Source organism: Trachemys scripta, chromosome 2 (genome assembly GCF_013100865.1).
Source record: "Trachemys scripta elegans isolate TJP31775 chromosome 2, CAS_Tse_1.0, whole genome shotgun sequence".
NCBI classification, from domain to species: domain Eukaryota; kingdom Metazoa; phylum Chordata; order Testudines; family Emydidae; genus Trachemys; species Trachemys scripta.
The window spans coordinates 244,382,452-244,401,940 of NC_048299.1; the positions used below are offsets into that span (position 1 = coordinate 244,382,452).

Sequence of the window (19,489 nt, forward strand, 5' to 3'; positions counted from 1 at the left end):
CTCAGAAGGGTTCTATTTCTGGCTCTACCAGTGGTCTGCTGGGTGACATTGGGCGAGTCACTTGCCCTCTCTATGCCTTCATTTCTGTAACATGGGGATAGTGATACTGACCTCCTCTGTGAAGTGTTTGAGATCTGTGGGTGTATGTAAGAGCTAGACAATATTATTTATTATTTTATTTATTTATTTGTTACATGGTTTAAAAAACCCCAAAACAAACAACATCTGTTCATCTATTTGGAAAAAGCAGTCTGTTAAATGTCATTTATTTAAATTTCATTAATTTTTTTAAAAAGTGCAGTGCTTTTGAGGTTAATTTACAGTGACTACATGTAGTTTCCTAAATTTACACAGAAAACTGATTAAAAATATTTTCCTTGGACTGAAATACTGTTAGAGAAACTTGGATGACTTGGTGACTTACATACTTGTTTATTTTTCATTTGATTAGAGTTGGGCAAATTAACAGCCATGTCTATATTATGGTCACTATAGTGACACAAGCTACATCATAGTGCAGACGCTTCCTACAGTGATGGAAGGGCTTTTTCTGTTGCACTGGTAATCCATGTTTCTTAGCCAGAGGTTGGCTTAATTCTGGTGCTCCAGGATGTGAGGCTGAGCACTATAGCTATGTTAACCTAACTTTTAAGTGTAGATCAGGCCTAAGCTACCGTACAAAGGCAAACTTTATCAATATAATATGAACATCAGCTAAAACACTGAATTATAGACTTAATAGAATAATCCTATATTTTTTGTCAGTTTGACTCTAACTCTGCCATAAGCTTTTATAAACCACTTATTTTGTATTATTCAATAGTACTGTTCCAAAGGTTATTCTGTGCTTTAATTTAAAATGAGATGCATTCTTTTCTCCTTACACACTAAATACTCCCTGAGCTATTCTGTTTGGCATTATATAAGATTAGAAGATGTTTCCAAATTTTTCATTTTCCCACACTCATATTTTTTTCCCAAGTTACTTTTAAATCTTGTTTTCTCCACCCTGTTGGCCAGTTTTAACCTTTACTTTTGCATATGTTCAGAGTACACAGTTGAACACCACACAGTAACAATCTTTTCCCCCTTTCAGAAATATATATTTTGTTTCCCATGGGTATCTAGAATCCACTCAGTTCCATTTCTTGCTGACACTTACTTTCCTTCCTCTTATTAAATCTTTACTATTTCTTTCATTAGGAATTAGACCAGGGATGACAGAAAAATTAACTTCTCTTCCAGGAAGAACTAGTGCCAAAGACTAATAAACCGAGAGTTTTCTGTCCTTATTTTTAGCTAGAAATATTCTGATCAGTCAGTAACAAAGAAAATAAGTTCAATTTGAAGAATTGCTCATGAGTCTTCATGGGAGGAAAAATATTTGTCGTGGATGTCGTCACTTGAAAGGATAATAAACCCTGTGTGTGCTATTAAAAAGTATCAGCTATTTGAGACGAAACACATTGCTCTTTAAATTGACTAATGTGATAAGAATTTACATGTTATGATGATATAATTACAGAGATCTTTTGTAAAGCTTTCTGACAGTTATAATGTGCAGTTGACATTTTCATTCTTTAATGTATAGAATTTTTGGAGGTTTAGTTGATGCATATGTAACAGGCTTGTTTTGGAAGATAAATAGTTGTTAGCTTAGCATTTAGTTAATAGTTTGAAAGCCTTTCTTGGTATTTGAAAAGTGATGCATTATACATAGTATTAAATTCTATGAAATAGTGTACACATCACGAAGATTGACACTTATATAAAAGAAATGATTGATTATAAGTAGAAATAACAGTCTTAATTTAAGTGTCTTGAATGAGTTGTGCCTATGTGTACTCTTGACATTTATTAACCAGAAAGCTTGTAGAGTGACCCAGCTGCCTTTGCAATTTAATCCACTGATTTTATTAGTCTGTTATCTGAGCACTTGGACTGTTTTAGTTCACCAGTTACATTGGGTGAAAATTAATAAAACAGTAATTTAAAATACAACTAAGCAAAAAGAGTGAAAAATAAAGGAAACTTAATATAGTTCTAATGACAGAATACAGTAAGTTTAGTGTATAATATTATTTGCGTAAAAGTTTAAAAAAGCAAATTGAAAAAAACAAGCACACATATTTGATGGATTTTTTTTTTCCTTTCCTGAATCTTTTATGGAAGGGCAGTTTCAGTAAATCATGCCTGAAGACGTTGTCTGAGTATCTAGGGATAACTGGAACTCAGCACTAACTTGGCTCCTAAGCTGGTAAAACTTTGACCAACTCGAGATGTACAAAGTTAACTAAAGTCATGGTTTAAGTAAATGATCCTCTTGCCAGGCAAAATAAATATTTTAAAACTTGGCACACTGTTACATTCAACTAACATGTTTAAGTTGTGGTATAGCCATCCTAAAAAGAGAGCTTGTTTTGAGTGTAGTAGCATGTGCATGTGTGGGTAAAATGCAAAAAAAGTACATTTAAGAAATATAAATTTGTAGAGTAAAAATGAGTATTCTTTTAGTAATTAACTTGATCTTGTTCCACATACACAGTTTCATGTGTTTCTTGAGAAATTTATTTAATTTCCTTGCCTTTTTAAAAAAGAAAGGGAGGACAGGTTTTTTTACTTGATTGTATTTAAGTGGTTCTAATCTGCCCTCAAGAGATCACTATGCAGGATGAGGTCTTAATTTGTGGGTGGGGTGGGAGCGGGGGTTTGGAAACACCTTTGAATTTGCAGAATGCAGCAAAAATTGTGGAGATACTCAAATATGTTCATACTTTATGCAGGATAAAGAATCTGGAGTGGTGTAAAGAGTTCCAACTGGGAGCTAGGGTTCCCCTTGATATAGGTACTGTGGAAGACAGCCGCAAGCACATTTGATTCTTGTCATCTGGAAGAGAAACAAGTACCATAATTTTACAGTGGAATTGTGAAGAGTGAGAGTGAGAACTGCTGTCAAGCTAACATTCGTATTAAATAGGGAACTTGGCAATGCAAGCACAATGAGGGTTCTACTTGGCTAGACTGCCCTAGTCTCAAACAGTGACCCATAAAGAGAAAACTCTGCTAGATTGATAACCATGATCCCACCACATTTTTGTGTGTGCGTGCGTTTTGTTATGATTGGGGGGAAATTTTTTGAGATGGAATTCCTTGTGGTTCAAGACTCTGGGCTGGGACTTGGGAGATCTGGATTTAATTCCCAATTTTGTCAGAGACTTTCTGTGTGATTCTGGGTAGGTCATTTAATCTCTCTCTGCCCTGCCTCCCTTTCTGTAAAACGAAGATAACAATAATTCCCTACCTCACAAGAGTGTTGGGAGGGTATGTTCATTGTTGTGTGTGATCCATCCAAATATTCTGCCATGTAAGTATCTAGATAGGTGATTATTAGGAAGACTGTAAAATAACGATTAACAGCATTATGGGGGGCAATAAATCCCCAAGAAGTTAGTCTGTCCTGAAGAAGGGTGAATCTCTTCTTCTTGCAGTGGGCTTAGCTGGCTCAAGGAGATGCAGGTTTTGCCTCCCTGTATCAGCTTTGTTGAATTTGGCCCAGTGTTATGAATTATTTGTAAATATTAATTCATTCATTCATTCCCATCATTGTTTGGACAATCAAAAAGAAAGTCATGATTGGGAAAAGTTTGGGGAACCCATGTTCCAAAAAAAGGGAAAGGTTTGGGCTAAAATAGTTTTGTTTTACACATTTCTGTGTTGTTTAAGTGCCATGTGGACTAGGAACAGACTTAAGTGCTCAGGGCACAAATGAACTTGAAAGTTCACTGGTAGAACTGGGGAGAGCAGGAGAGACATGAATCACTTGGTTGTTCCATAGAAGAAAATTTGGGGCAGATGGAGAGGCTAGCTGCAGTAGGTGTCCATCTGCACCGTTTGAGTACCTCTGGGCCAAGTCCTTTACTCACTGAAACTCAATGGGAGTTTTGCCTGAGTAAGAACTGCAGGATTTGGCCCTTCATTATTAGTCAGTTTTTTCAAACTTTTTGGAGTATATACTATAAAATGAACACTATATGTCAAATTTGAAAGCTCACACATTTCTGTGTGTGTGTTTGGGGGTCAGGGGAAGAGGGAGTGTGACAGTGTTTTTTGTTTTAACAGTGTGAAAAGTCCTTCCCCCCCCCCCCTCCAAAAAACAAAAACAAAAAAACAACCAAACTGTCCATAACTCAACAAATTCTGAATAGATTCTTCAAAAGTTGCCCCAAAACAAACAAAATATCTTTCAACACAGATAAAAATGGAAAATTTTAGGCTAAAAGAATTTTCAGAATGTGTCTCTCACACACCCACCCAATAATCTTAAAATATTTACAATTTTGTGTTGTCATGGACCCTGGAACTGTTAATGAATAATTCATTTTATTTTAGCAACATATTTAATCTGTATATTCTGTATTCAAACAAAACAAATTTTCTAACTCCAAAAAATGCAATAGGTTGACTGAAATTTGTATAAGCATGTTAAAAATGCTCATATCAAGATGGTTAAAAAATACCGTATATACTCATTCATAAGCTGAATTTTTTTAGTAAAAAAGGGAAGCACCAGAGAAGGGGGTTGGCTTATGAATGGGTATAGAGAGGAAGAGGTGGGACACAGCCCTTCCCCCACAACAGAGATAGCAAGGAGAGGCAGCAAAGCCAGAAGGTAAGAGGCGGGGCCAGAGTCTCTCTGCCTCTGGCCACGCTGCTCTCCCCCCAGCCTCTGAAGCAGCTGTAGCTCCGGGGCTGACAGGCTGTGGCCACGTCACCTGGCCCCGTCCCCCAGAGCAGGCTGTGGCCGTGCCACCCAGCCCGCTGGAGCACACTGCGGCCATGCCACCCGGCCCAGCCCGCTGGACCATGCTGCAGCCACGCAGCCCGGTCTGGCCCGCCGGAGCAGGCTGTGGCCGCGCTGCCCAGCCTGCTGGAGCAGCTCCAGCCAGGCATCCTCCTCTGGCCCTCCCCAGATAAGGTGGGAAGGGATGGGATGGGGAGAGTGTGGGGGTCCTGGGCTAGGGGTGGGGTCATGGGGGGGGGTGGTCACAGGGGTTACTCCTCTGACTCCCAGCTTCTCTCCCCTCCCTGCCCCCAAATTTCCCCACCAGTTTCTGTCCCGGCCCATCAGGGTAAGCAGCTGGTGTGCCGGGACACTTTGTTTACTTAGGTTTACCTCCGTGTCTGCGGACGCTCGAGGTAAACAAACCATCTCAGCCCACCAGCAGCTTATCCTGATGGCCCGGGAGCCAAAGTTTGCTGACCCCTGAATTATAGGGTCGGTTTATGAACGGGTTATAAAAATTTTCCATTTTTACTTATCCATCTTGGGGGGGAGGGAGCGAAGAGGGGGTCAGCTTATAAATGAACCAGCTTATGATCGTGTATATACGGTATTACAATTTTTCATGTGCCATTCACACTTCGTCTTGGTGCTTGGGATAAAAGATGCTATATACAATAAGTGGAAAGTCTAAAGTTATTTATAATTTAGTGTGTGCTTTACATTCATATGAAAGATGAAACATCTGTTTAAAATATTATGCTGCTAGTCAAATAGGTATAATTATTATCATGGCAGCAGTAGCATCACTATCCTTTATGTACAGCTCACTTCTACTAAAAGCTGTCAAATCTCAGTTTTTTCCCCCCTGTAAATGTGCTGATTACATTGCAGTTGGCGCTTTCTGATTGTGATATCGTTACATTTCATAAGGTAAGCGAGGATCAGATCTGGCATGGGAGGCCCTCAAGAAGTATCTTAAGTGCTACAAAAATTGGTGTTGGTGATGCAGTAGATGGAATTCTCCCTCTATCAGTACTGAACCAATGATCCCTTGTGGCCTTAGAAATTAGGAGGACAGTCTTTGTCTGAACCAGCAGGGGAAGAAAACTGTTGGACCCATTATAGAATATGCAAGGTTCAGTGTTAGGTCTTGTCTTCATATAGAACTCTTGCGTTTTGAATTCGCATCGTAGGCATTCAGTCTTCTTGTGGTTTTGAGGAGTGCTCTTGGCTGATTGGTGGGGACACAAGGGTTCAGCAAAGCCTATTGGCTTCCATGCATTTAATGAGAGGATTTATGAATCCTTCTTCCAATCCGGGGGGTCATTCTGCACAGGAAGAAAAGCTTCTGTCTTCTGATTAGAGTAGGACCAGGTCTTTTGGGCCCTTGCTGTTCGCATCATGCTAACTGCCTTTGGGGCTAGGGAGGAAATTTTTCTCACTGCCAGATTGGCCTGGGAAAGGTGGGTTATTTCACCTTCCTCTTAGCTGCCCAGCACCAGGTAGGTATGTAAAATTCACTTTGTTGCAACTTGGTAGGTCCCCGTTGCTGGTATCCTTCAGTAGTGGGTTGGTCCCTGGTAAACTGGAATTGGAAATAGAGTAGGAGAAGACGTCTCCTAAAGAAGGTGGGGAATGGGACTAAGGTCCTAATGTCTGGTACAGTGAGCAAGTAGCCCTGCTTTTCCCTCTCCTCTTAACCCTCAGATGAGGGGAGTGTTAAGATCTCAACAGCGGTACTGGGACTAGGCTAACTGAGCTAGAGGCTGATGGCAGTCCTCCCATCAGGTGGAATGGATTACAATACTAACGATGATTTGCACTGGACAAGTTATTGCTGTATAGTTCCCATATGTGTTATTTAATAAAGTTTCACCCTGGTTAAACCATGTTCTTGGTGTTCAAGACAATGCCCTTGCTAAATACTGTAGGCAATGTGCTGCTAGAGATTCTCTTATTCATTTAATTTAAAAGAAGTGCCTTGAGTATTCATAGTTACTGAAGGTGGGTCATGAGACTTTTCACGGGAATTGGGATATTAATAACATTTGGTGCAGTGTCTTTACAAAATCCTACTTCTACAATAAGTTAAAATGGTCTCGGACTGCAAAGAGGCTGAAGGAACACAAGGGAAAGGACTCTGGGGTCATGGGAGAGAGTGTCTAGCAAAGTGTTGCAAGATTAAGTGTTAGGTCTTGTCTTCATATGGAGCTCTTGCACTTTGAATTTGCACCATTCCTTAATCTGAATTAATTTTAAGAGTGGAGAAAACCCTGATGCTGATTTTATTTAAAATGTTAATGGTTGGGAAGAGGGTAATCTTCTAACAATATCTTAGTATCTGTGAATTTCATTAAATTGGGGGGTTCTCTGAACACCATTCAAGAGAGCGAAAAGGTACCTAGAAAACTCTCTAGGTTGAGCTCTGTGGGACAGGTAGTCAGTGTTTCATTGTTTTCTTTTTAGTGCTTACTACAGTGAGTTCATTAACTAGGGCTTCTAGGCGCTAGTGTAAGACAAATAATTAATATTATGAATTTTAAAAAGTGTTGCTTTTTTTTTTAAGCTAAACATCAGAAAACACTTCCTGAAACATTAGGAAGAGTTATTTCTTTGGAATTGTTTCCGAATGGAAGTTTTGGAAACCCTATATTTGGAGACATTCATTATTTTTATGTTTTTATTTTTATTTTTACAATTAAAAGGTACTTATCACAAGTTCTAGGTGGCCCGATAATTTTTTAAAAAGCACAGCAAATACAACAAATATCACTACTTCAGTAGACGACCCAGCTCCCATATAATCAAATCTGAGAGAGTCAACAGGTTTACAATATAAATCAACCTCCCCAAAAGGAAAAATAACATCCAGGCAAGTCAACCCTGTTAAAGAGCCAAGACAAATAAATAAATACATAAATAATGGAGATATCCCATCTCCTAGAACTGGAAGGGACCTTGAAAGGTCATCGAGTCCAGCCCTCTGCCTTCACTAGCAGGACCAAGTACTGATTTTGCCCCAGATCCACAAGTGGCCCCCTCAAGGATTGAACTCACAACCCTGGGTTTAGCAGGCCAATGCTCAAACCACTGAGCTATCCCTCCCCCCATAAATAAGTGGACTTTGACAAATTTTGAATATTGCTGACCAAAGTGAGGGATGAATTCAAAATCGAGGGCTCTATTGGAGTACAGCCCATCTTATCTATCTGTGCTTCTGTGGACCTTATCACCATAGTTTTTGAGAAGCCAGCAGCTCCCTCTCTTGTAAACAAAGAATTGTTGCACTCAGATATCTGTGCTAATCACTGCAGTAACAGCACTGACCATAGCATTCGTTCTCCCCAGAAACCAATGGGCAGCCAGCACATATCCCAGAGCACTAGTAGCATGTGTTCACTGCAAGCTACTTTACTTCCAAAGTGGGCTGCTGTGGCTGCATACGACATTGTCTTAAGCTTTCAAATAGATTTAAATTAATAGCACCATTTAGAGCACATTGCTGTAAACTAATATAGAGGTAACAAAAACATGGATCATGATAGTAAATTCTGGAGTCAAGAATAATGGATTCAACCTCCTGACCTGATGCAGATGGTAAAAAGCCTTTCTGGTCATCGTTGCCAAACACCCTCAATCAGATGACCTGATACAGTCTTTTCTAAACCTTTTGGTTGTTTACCTCAGCCTACCTTCCTAACTTATTCAGGCTGAGCCTTTGTCTCTTTACCCTCATCCATGCCTCCAGTCTCAATAGACAATCATTAAGGTATCACACCAGTTGGCTCTGATGAGAAAGAGAGAAAGACATGTATATCATCATTGTACTAAAAGTACCTCAGATTGGGACTCCTTACTATCCCTTCCAATAGTCTGATATATATTTTGAATAAAAGAGGTTATAAAATGGACCTTTGTAAATCTCACATGAGAGTGCTCTTGGAACCAAAATACAGTCCCTCATAACAAGCTCCCCTGGGATCTCTTGGAGAGAAAAGCAGCCATTCATGAGTTACTTTGTCATTTCTGTTCTGGTCTTGTAGGTGAGACAGCAACAACTCTTTATTAAAGGTAACTCAATAGCTCTAAAATCAGTATGGGTACCTAAAACATCTACTGGAAGAGATTTAAAACTAGACTGGGTAATAGTGCAAGAAAATATGCTGTCATAAACAATCTAACTCTGGCATTGGGATAAATATCTAATTCATTACTTCACAATAGTAATTGCCCAGTGGCCAAATTCCAAACTGGATAATTATTTTCTATTTCCTTAAAGTTCCCTCTGCTCTGTTAGTTAAAGATGTTCTCTGTTTCCCCTTCAAAGAAACAGTTATTGCTGTTGTGTGCAAAACTGATGCCACATACAACCACTCTTGGGACAGAATTTCAGTGTTGGAGTACAATCTCTAAATCATTTTGGAACCCTTCAAGATAAAAGATGCTATATTTATTAGAATTTGGAAAGATGCTATATTAATTAGAGCTTTGAGTAACTTTACCTCTTTTCCTTTCAGGCTAAATAATCCTAATTTTGGCAATATTATGTCATAAGTATTGCCATTTCTTTAACCATACGATTGTTTTTGTGAATTTTGAAGTGCCTTTAGATACATTACATAACAATCATATTTCGTTCTATTATCTGTTAGTTTCCAATAGGCAGACTGCTGTTAAAGTTCCCAAGAGCCCAAGTTTTACAGCCATTAAATTTATATCAAACAGATCAAAGCAAATTAATTTTCTATATCCACTGTTTTTACTTGTTTATATTGCTCTTCATTAGAGCAGTAGTAAAATTTAGTCTGCATTTTTCAAGGTTTAGTTTGACTTCAGTATCTATTCCCAATAAAGCAGCTTTGCAAAATCTGTTTGCAATCCTTTAACCTTTGATGGGGGAAAAAGAGATATTTTACTCAAAGAAGTATTCACCTTAGAAGAGTGTTCAGTTAGAATTTTGCAAGGGTGTAATAAAGTGCTCTATTAATGTATTTTGTGTATACATGCATCTACATTTTGATGCCTATCTAGTAGTATTCTGTAGTAGACAATACACCCACTATGTTTTTTTCTGCAGTAAAATCCTGCAGGTCATAACCAGTTTGACATAGATTTGTAACAGATCTTGAAATGATTCTTTGCTCAACTTCCCATGGGTAAGAATGTTTAATTTTAACATATCCCTATCATTGGAAGCTATTTTGAGGAGCACCAACCTTCCTTCCATAAATAGGAACTGGTTCATCATTTTGGGTTTCTGCAAGTAGTCTGGAAAGTAAATTAGGTTTATTTTTCTAGAAGTAATAAATGGAAGAGTAGCAAGAGGATGAGGGAGAAATTTGTTTGTGGGGGATGGGTTGAAGTGGAGGAGGGAGAGTCAAAACACTAACTTGAAACAACCTACCCATATAAGTATGCAAGAAGGTTTCTGTAAAGTAGCTAGTTAGACTGCGTCAGGATGATTTTGCAGTGTAATTCACAACTGGAATTGATTTTTTTACCACAGTTCCCCCTATTTTAAAGAAATGACGTTTTTACTTGGTTTCTTGAGAGCATAGGCCAATATTTGCAGAAATAACCATGTGATTCCCACGAGAAAACATTCTTCTCCCATGAAGTATTCTCACTAGACATCTTGGAAGTCTTGCAAATTAAACAAAGCTTGTGTTGTGAAGCATGTTTTAAAATGGAAAAAAAAATCTTCTAAAATTAATTAAAGCAAAAGAGTTGTCTGTTTTATTTAAATAAAATATTTAATAGACTATTGGGAAAGGGTTATAGTAAAATTCAGAGCACGTATTCTGACACTGTCAAATATGGCTTGTATGTGACAAAATGACAATAGCCATTTTGTTTATCAAATATTTCAAGTCAACTTTGACAGAACATTAATCTTAATTTATTAAAATATGTCTCATGGATATTTTACTTATTACTTACACAGCACTCGAGGTGCACATGGTGCTTTACAAAACATTAAAATGAGGTCCCTTCTCTGAAGAGTTTGTGGGTGGTTGCAGATTCTGCAAACATTTATGTATGTGAGTAACTTTACGCGTGTGAGGACTATATGCATGGGACTTGTAAGATCACCAGCCAAGTTAGGACAAGAACAACATGAGTAGATTACATACTCTGGTGCTTCAATGGAGGAGAAGATAGGAAATCATAATTTTCCGTATATTTACTTTCTAATTATAGAAGTATGCCTAGTTTATTTTTTGTTTAGGAAGAAAATAGATATCTTCTTTATTTACACTAAAGATGCTCCTTATTATGTCCAATATCAAAAGCAAACCTAAATTATTGCTAAAGGCCAGCATTATACGTTATTGCATAGTTATTTCACAAAATATTTTTAGTAAATAATCATTGTTTCTCTGTAAAGATCAGCACTGAAAATACAATGTTGTGTCCTTTTACAATTTAGATAGCTATTGTTATAATTGATATTTGCAATCATTCCCATTATTAAAATGCATATGCAGTTTACTAAACTTTTCAGCTAATGATATTTTATAAATATATATTTTTTAAAAAGTGTTTCTTTAACTTTAAAATGTTTGTCATGTGGTGTGAGCTAGATTTATTAGACTGCAGTAGTTTTAGTGCATTTTGGCTGTGATGTTTATTATGACATCACTGTACTCTATATACAGTATGTGATTTCAGTTGGTTTCAGTGTTAAATATTTTCATAATTATGCTAGTTTTGGCAGTTCACTTGGAACGTTTTCTCTTTAATGAACATGTTTTACTTCTGGGTATGAGAGACAGCCACATGTTTGAAAAATTAATAACATGCTTTTAAATTTAACATTGAGCAGAAGTGTATAACTACAGAACTTTTTTGAATGTAAGTAGAACTAAATAAGAATCTAGCTCTTGTAAGGTCACGGCCATAGTAGTTGTCATCTAGTAATTAGAGTATGACATTTGTTTTATAAAATATCACTCATAGACTTTAAGGTCAGAAGGGACCAGTATGATCATCTAGTCTGACCTCCCGCATGATGCAGGCCACAAAAGCTGACCCACCCCCTTCCCTTGACTCAGCTGTTGAAGTCCCCAAATCCTGTGATTTAAGGACTTCAAGTCACAGAGAATCCTCCAGCTAGCGACCCCCGCCCCATGCTGCGGAGGAAGGCGAATCTTAAAGCCAGAGAGGTCTTTCGCCCCCACTGTTTTCCTTGGAAGGCTGTTCCAAAATTTCACCCCTCTGATGGTTAGAAACCTTCTTCTAATTTCAAGCCTAAACTTCCCCACCGCCAGTTTATATCCATTCGTTCTCGTGTCCACATTATTACTGAGCTGAAATAATTCCTCTCCCTCCCTGGTATTTATCCCTCTGATATATTTAAAGAGAGCAATCATATCCCCCCTCAGCCTTCTTTTGGTTAGGGTAAACAAACCGAGCTCCTCAAGTCTCCTTTCATACGACAGGTAGCTGTTGTAAAAGAAAAAAATGTGTATTTTTAAAAAAACAATACATGCTATGCAGAAACTGTTGGATAATTGTGTAGTTTAAGGAAACTAGTGCATATTTGCTAGCACTAAATATAGTAGTAGTTTCAAACATTATTGTATCATGTTGAGCTCTTTTTAAGCTATAGCTAGATATATATTGTTACAAGTGTTCACATAGGTGGGAATAAAGTTGTGAGTCTTATATTAGAATTTCTTTATTAATACACCTCTACCCCGATATAACGCTGTCCTCGGGAGCCAAAAAATTTTACCGCATTATATCGAACTTGCTTTGATTCGCCGGAACACGCGGTGCTTCTGTATTATTTTTGTCACCATCCTGGAGCATGTAAATATTATTTTGACTACCCTGTTAGATCCAACACACTAAACAAACTATTGCAGCCTCTTCCCCTCTCAGCGAAGACTAATTGCTCAGTAAGTTATAAAATTAAAAACAAATGCAATATAACAAAAATATAATAAAATCTCAGAAACTTAAAATTTTTAATTCAAACAACAAATGAAGGGATCCATTTAAATAAAAAAAAAAATTGAAATTGGAGCTTATTCAGAAACAAAGGTCTTTTTCCTTGAAAAATAAACCTTATAGTGATTTTTGTAAATGGAGAGGAATGAAATGAGACTGATTCAGGCATAAGCAAATTGTACGTTGTGTAGGAGTCATGTTGCAAAAGTGCAATTGCCAGCAGACTTTGCACGTGCTGATGGGATCCTTGTATGACAGGTGGTTTGTGAGTGTGCATACTGGTTAGTACAAGGCTGAAAAAGTAGAATTTGAATGTAGCTAGGGTCAACACCATTAATGGTTTAAAAAGAGGTAATGCTATTTTAAAGAGAATCTGTTTTTTTTATTGGTAGCCAACATAACTATCACCGGGCAAGCATAATATGATCGTAATGATTCATGTCAGTAATGAGTGCTTCCAAAACATTCTGTGTAAATGGTAAGTGACAGTGGCTCTACGACAAGCTCAGGAAAGAGGGGATCATGCTTATTGAGCTGTGTGGTCACCAAGGCATTTGTTGCTTTGGCAAGATCAAAAGATAAATAAAAATGCAGTGATTCATCGGGAAAACGCTTTTGTACAGAATCTGAAACACAGTTTTCTAAGGAAAGGGCATGGTCAAAATAATGCCAAAATTCTTAACTTGAAATCTATGAATAAATTCCCCTCAACAAGTGAAGGAGATGAGCAAGCTTTCTGTTATAAAAGATCTCTACCGAACAGCAAAACTTCTGTCTTCTCAGTGTTGAGGATGTGAGAGGGCAAGTATATCCAAGTGTCATTGTTGCTCAAGTATCCTTCCAAATCAGAAATTTAATTTGCAAGGTCTATGGACAAGAGAACAATAGTGTACTGACGAGACTCTACAATATGTTTAGAGGTGCTGAAAAACAGGTGTTAAAACAAAATCTTGGGGAGATGCCCTGTTATCCACCAACTGATTCCTATCTTCTAGTTTTGTCCAGTGTTGCTGGAATGTAGTCCCAGAAAATACCAGCAACATTCCTTAGTTGTTTATATGATTGATCAGCCATTACTGATCAATTATATAAAAAGATGAGCGGTCCCATATCACCCAAATGACCAGTTAATCCTAATTTAAGATCAACAGAAGATCACTTGTAATTTCTGCATGCGCAGTCTCAACTCAAAAGATATCTGAAACTCAGCTGGGAGCCATTGTAAATTCTTTATTACCTGGAAACAAGTGTGTCTTTTGCATTCCCCTTTGGTATCACTTATTTCTAAAAACCCGTGAAGGATTGAGAGAGTCTGTCTTTGTCATCCTAGTTGGGCCATCATGGCTGCAATGAACCTTGTACAAAAAACAGGATCCAGCTGCCATCAAGAGTTCTCTGCTTTCTCATTTTCTCAAAGCGATTAAGAGAAGTGCTGCATCCAGAGCTGCCAAAGCATCTGTGAAGTCTCACTTTGAAAAGCAGATAGAAGTAGATCTTCAAATTGTGCACATTCCTAGTTTCCAGAAGGATTTCTGAAACTTTTTTCTTCACTGATAAGATGCTAGGAGGGTAGACACTATAGTGATCTCTAATTCTTCAGCAGAAAGTTTGAGATTTTGAAGAAATCAGGACCTTGCTCCTATGCTTCTGATAGATCAAGTTTCTATCCTTTTATAGGCCATGAGGAAGGTGCAAGGTAGTAGGGTCATATGCCGTATTAATAAGATTCAAGAAAATTTGTTTTATTATTCTCTCATACCTTCCCAGATTTAGAATATCTCTTTTGTGTTTCAACACGGAGATCCATTGGTGCCAACTAGAAAACAGTTAACTACTAGGATGACCAGACAGCAAATGTGAAAAATCGGGATGGGGGTAGGGGGTAATAGGAGCCTGTATAAGAAAAAGACCCAAAAATTGGGACTGTCCCTATAAAATAGGGACATCTGGTCACCCTATTCACTACTCTGTTGAGATACAGAGGCCTGTTAGTGCCAGCTGGCAAAGGGTTCACCATTTTGGGTCAGCAACTCCTATCAGGCCTGACAAACTCACTGTACCCAACACATTGCTTTTGTTGTACGTATGCAAAAAGTGGCCTATAAAGTATCAAAAGAAAGCTGATGACACACTGGTCATTAATATCACTGTGAAATGTATGTACTGACAATATATAAGAAAGTGTGTGTATGTATGTATGTGTATATATATATACACACACATACTGAAATTATGTTTTAAAGGCTGTAACTAGGCAGAGGGGACAAACAAGTCTTCTGCCAGACTCTTATCTCTGTCTCTGATGTAAATTAAGGATTTTAAGGCAACACAATGGAAGCCTCATTTGCATTTGGAGCCAATAGAAAACAGGTTGACTGGGGGAGGGTTGAAGGTGTGTGTGTGTGTGTGTGTGTGTGTGTGTGTGTGTGTGTAACCTGCAGTGGGGAGCACACCAGAGAACCAGCCACAGTGGAGAAGAGTCTTATCTAGGAGTGCACTTCAAAAGGGTTAGGGTTTGGGTTTATTGAACTATAAGAGGAAGGAACAAGGCCTCTTATTCTTCACTTTCGAAGTAAAGAGGACAACACTTTTGGCATTCATTAAAATTGGGTCCTGGCCATGAAGGCTAGTGACTTAGGAGAGACATTCTTTAGACAAAGATTTAACTAAGCTTAGACCCTAAGGAAAGCATTTTATACCTTTTGTTTTACTGTAACCTGTTGTTTATTATCTTTGCTCACTAGCTCTTAAGTTTATTTACAAAGATGAAGATTTATTTGTTTATTTATTTTCACTATACGTAGATTCCAGTGCTGTCTTGTTATAAGGGACCTAATCCTGAGTTTGCCAGTCAAGCTGTGTGTACACTGTCTCTTCAGAGACAGGCTTACCTGGTTATTTCTGGGAGTGTCCTGTGATGGGCTGGATATGACAGAGTCTCACTGGCAGAGGGGCTTGGGGATTGGTTTGTGTGTGTCTCTAGTTTGCACAAGAAAGGGTGAGCTCTGTGGAGTCCTGGAAGACGGTACTTATTTGTGACCAGAGACTGTTTGTTTCAGGGAGCTGAGCTAGAGTAGGCATCAGGCAAAACTGCTTCACTGTAGGGGAGGGTGGTGGTGAGGTGTGTCTCAGCCCTGATTACTCCTGGGGAGCGTCACGGTGGTGTCTTAAGTTTTATTTGTTAATAGGCTCTCTCTTCTGCTCTTTTAGCATTTGGGATCCTTTTTTTTCTGTAAAAGGCATATTCTTACCTATCCTCCTTATTTAGATGGGTCAGTATGTTAGTTGTTGATTTTATGTTTTGTCGTGTATTTAGTCTTCTTCTAGACCAAGGTGTTGGTACATATTATCTCTGCCTTTCTTCCTGAAATGTTATCTCCATTTTATGTCAGTCAGGGAAATTGACATAAATAGTTTTTCTCCTCTTCCAAATATGAAATGGAAAGGTTGTGGCATTCCCTTGAAGGTTTTTACATCTCTTTAAGTTCTGTTTATATACAGACCTTTTCATAATTGTCTGAGGAAACCTTGAAAGGCCAAGAAATATGGAGTTAAGATCCCCTCATAATTCTTACAATAATATTAAACTAGTAATGTTAGAAAATCAGGAAATACAGACTGAAGATGACACTTCTCACACAGCACAACCACGCAATTTTAACTGTGTTGTAGCAGGAATTCCAAGAGGAACTAAGAATGTCGTCTCCATAAAACACTGCCACTTTTATTGCCCATTATAGTTTCGTAACAGGACTTGTGTTCATACACTCCAGCAAACCCTTGTGATCTGGGCAATGTTATGATCCAGGACATACTTGCTGCTGGTAGGCTGAGTTCAGTTGAAAAGGTTTAAGAGTGGGTAAGGTACCCTGATCTCCCTAAGGCAACCTCAGGGCAGGGATCACAGGTAGCAGAATTAAGTTTTTTTTTTTTTCTTGTAGTATTAATATTTTATGAGAAGACATTAGCCATAATTTATTGGTTTTCTAAACATGAGTTTTGATGATAAATGCGCATTCTGGAAGTACACAGGGAACACGACACAATAGTTGAGCCCTTGCAATCCTAACTCCACATAAACTAAGTTTTGTGTGTGTGAATTTTCTATGTTGCAAGTATTTATCATTTAAGATTCATAAAATAACTGAGTTAAAAATGTGTGAGCCATGTTTTCTGTTGCCAAAGTGCTGAAGGTAAATCAGTCATATAAAAGCTTAAAGATGAGCAGTTACTCCAGGTTTGTTTATCTATTTTAGGGCAGTATTTGCTGTTTTAAGGGTCTGAGAGAATGTCTTGCTTCACAAGGCAGCTTTAATTAACTGTGGTAGAAAGGACATGACTCTGACATGTTGGAACTGTTCAAGATTGTTTCATGAGCAAACACTTACGCTAATCCGATAAAGGTGGATAGTGTTTCTCACATTTATTTGTATAGTCTGTAGGGTTTTTTCTTTGATTTTTTTCAGGAATGTTTTGTCTGAATTGCAGCTAATTACGGTTATCGCTACAATTTGTGACTTTTGCTAAAACAAAACCAATCAATTAAATATTGGATTGATACTCTTTTTTATTTGCATTTCAAATAATTTGTTTTTTACTTTCTAGCTAATCCCAAATTACCATATAATTTATGTTTAAACACACACTATAGTGTGCAAGGAACAATACTGGCAAAATTATTATATTTATCAAATCTAGCAATCATAAATCCCTTACATTCAGCTGCTCTTCTGTTATTTATTTGTTCTTTGAATAATTCAGATTAATATTTGTTTGATTTCCAGGAAGACCATGAAAGCAGTGGTTCCAGTTCAACGAACCGCAGTACCACAGAGAGTGCAAAATCAGCAGTGAAACCACGACGAATCCAGCAAACTGCTCCTTCTGATCCTGATTTACCGCCAGGTAGTGTACAACATAGCTTTCATAAACTGGATTGTATTTGTGTTTATTTGCATGCTTTATATGGATTTTATAGATAAAATAGGTTAAAGGTTTATTAACTTGGGCCCAAATTTTCAAATCTGTGTGCTTAAAGTTAGGTGCATTAAATATATTTAGGCACCTTAATAGTAGCCTGATATTTCAGAAGTGCTGACCATCCACAAATCATGCTGAGGTCGAAAGGATCTAGCAGTATTCCAAAACACAGCTAAATTAAAATAAAACTTGAATTTAAAAAAGAAAAGTCAAATCTTTTCTTGATAATTCCTCGTAGGCCTTTGGACAAGGACTAGCGCTCTCTAGTTTTTCCAGTAATTTTGGCTGATGACCCTGTGGTCTCAGGTTCATGTAATAGTTTGAGGCATTACTCTAGCTTTAAGAATATTATATCTGAGGTTGTTTCATCCTTGAGTTGTCTGTCCATGGGTAGAGACACTAGACATGTGCTTTCTTCTGAAGGTTTTGACTCTGCTGAGCCTGAGGACGTTGGCTTGCCCTTTACGTATGTGTTTGCCTAGTTGAACTGAGGATGGTGGCTTTGTCTGTGATGTTTCTCTCTTTGTGTTTAGATGGAAGATAGTTACTTTTATGTTAAGTGTACATCTGTGTGTTCAGGATGATAAACATTGAGAAGCTTATCTCAATATCTTATCTTCTTTGTCTTCTTACAAGGTTTTCAGTGTGTGTTAATGTGAATTTAAGAAATCCTCCTCTTTCTGCGCATAGCATTGGATGTTTTCCTTGTGGTATTTTTCTTGCTGGCAAACTTCTTGATCTAGGTCTAGGGCACTCCAGTTTTTTAGGGGTTTTCTTGGACATTATTATTCTGGGCCTTCAGAATTGATGAGACCTTTCTCTACCTCTTCATGGCAGCAGAAGCCTCAAGTTAGTAGTTGCCTCATTAATCTGACCTTGGGAGAGGACATTAAAGTTTGTGTGCAGAGCACTTTGTGTTAGGGAATATATCAAGGGATACAGGCCTAGATAGCACAAGGATAATCCTGCCTTCGTGTGTAGAAATGGGCTAGATGATCTCTTGAGGTCCCTTCCGGCACTATATTTTTATGATTCTATTATATGTTGTTTTGGCTCACTTTGGTACGTGGACACCTGTATTAGAGCCAAGGGTTTAAAGACTGCTTTGATTTGTTTGCCTTGATACATTGGTGTTGAAGGTAGTCTGGAACTTCAGTGACTTGGATATACAGGAGTTTTGGCACACATCTCCTACCTGGGCAGCACTTCAGCTCATTGGTAGTAGAGTTTGTCCATCTTGGCTCATTGTGTCCCATCTCCACATCATGAGGTTCCGAGACCTAGTTATCCTGACTCAACCCATAGAAGCCTTGTGCGGGAAATCATCAGTTCCTCAGTGATGGTTTTGGCACATTGGAATATTGGTTTCTGTGAGAATCTTCAGAATATAGGTGCTCTGGATGCATGCTTTTTGGAACACGGGCATCTCATGGAGTGTAGGCCCTCCAAGAGGGGCATTCCTCCAAGAATAATTGCATCATGAAATGTGCTTTTCCAGGCAGGGACCTGTAATTGCCTAAGGTGAGTACCTTGTTGGGCATGTCAGTATCTTGGTGAAGAATCAACACCTGGTGGCTATCAGTTATCATGTTTTTCTCTTAGTGCTTCAGTAGTTACTTTGCTCTTGTGGATCTGTAAGTACATTGTCATTTCTGGTCTGCAGGCACACTCTACGCAGTCAGTGGTGTGGTGAAGGGACGGACACTCAATATTATCAGTGTGATAAGCTCAACAACTTGGACCGTTACCAGCGAGCATCAGTAAGAACTG

General features: G+C 38.2%; 1 protein-coding gene across 8 annotated transcripts in view; it reads left to right on the forward strand.

The window, feature by feature from the left end:
- VPS13B (vacuolar protein sorting 13 homolog B) overlaps positions 1–19,489 on the forward strand; it is a 948,921-nt gene that overhangs the window by 76,432 nt on the left and 853,000 nt on the right. For all 8 annotated transcript variants that reach the window (XR_004644784.1, XM_034763372.1, XM_034763367.1 and 5 more), the window contains exon 4: positions 17,524–17,644. Coding sequence is in view for 7 of the 8 variants with exons in the window: in XM_034763372.1 (XP_034619263.1) it covers positions 17,524–17,644 (121 nt within the window). In the remaining variant the exon portion in view is untranslated. The remainder of the gene's footprint in view (positions 1–17,523; positions 17,645–19,489) is intronic.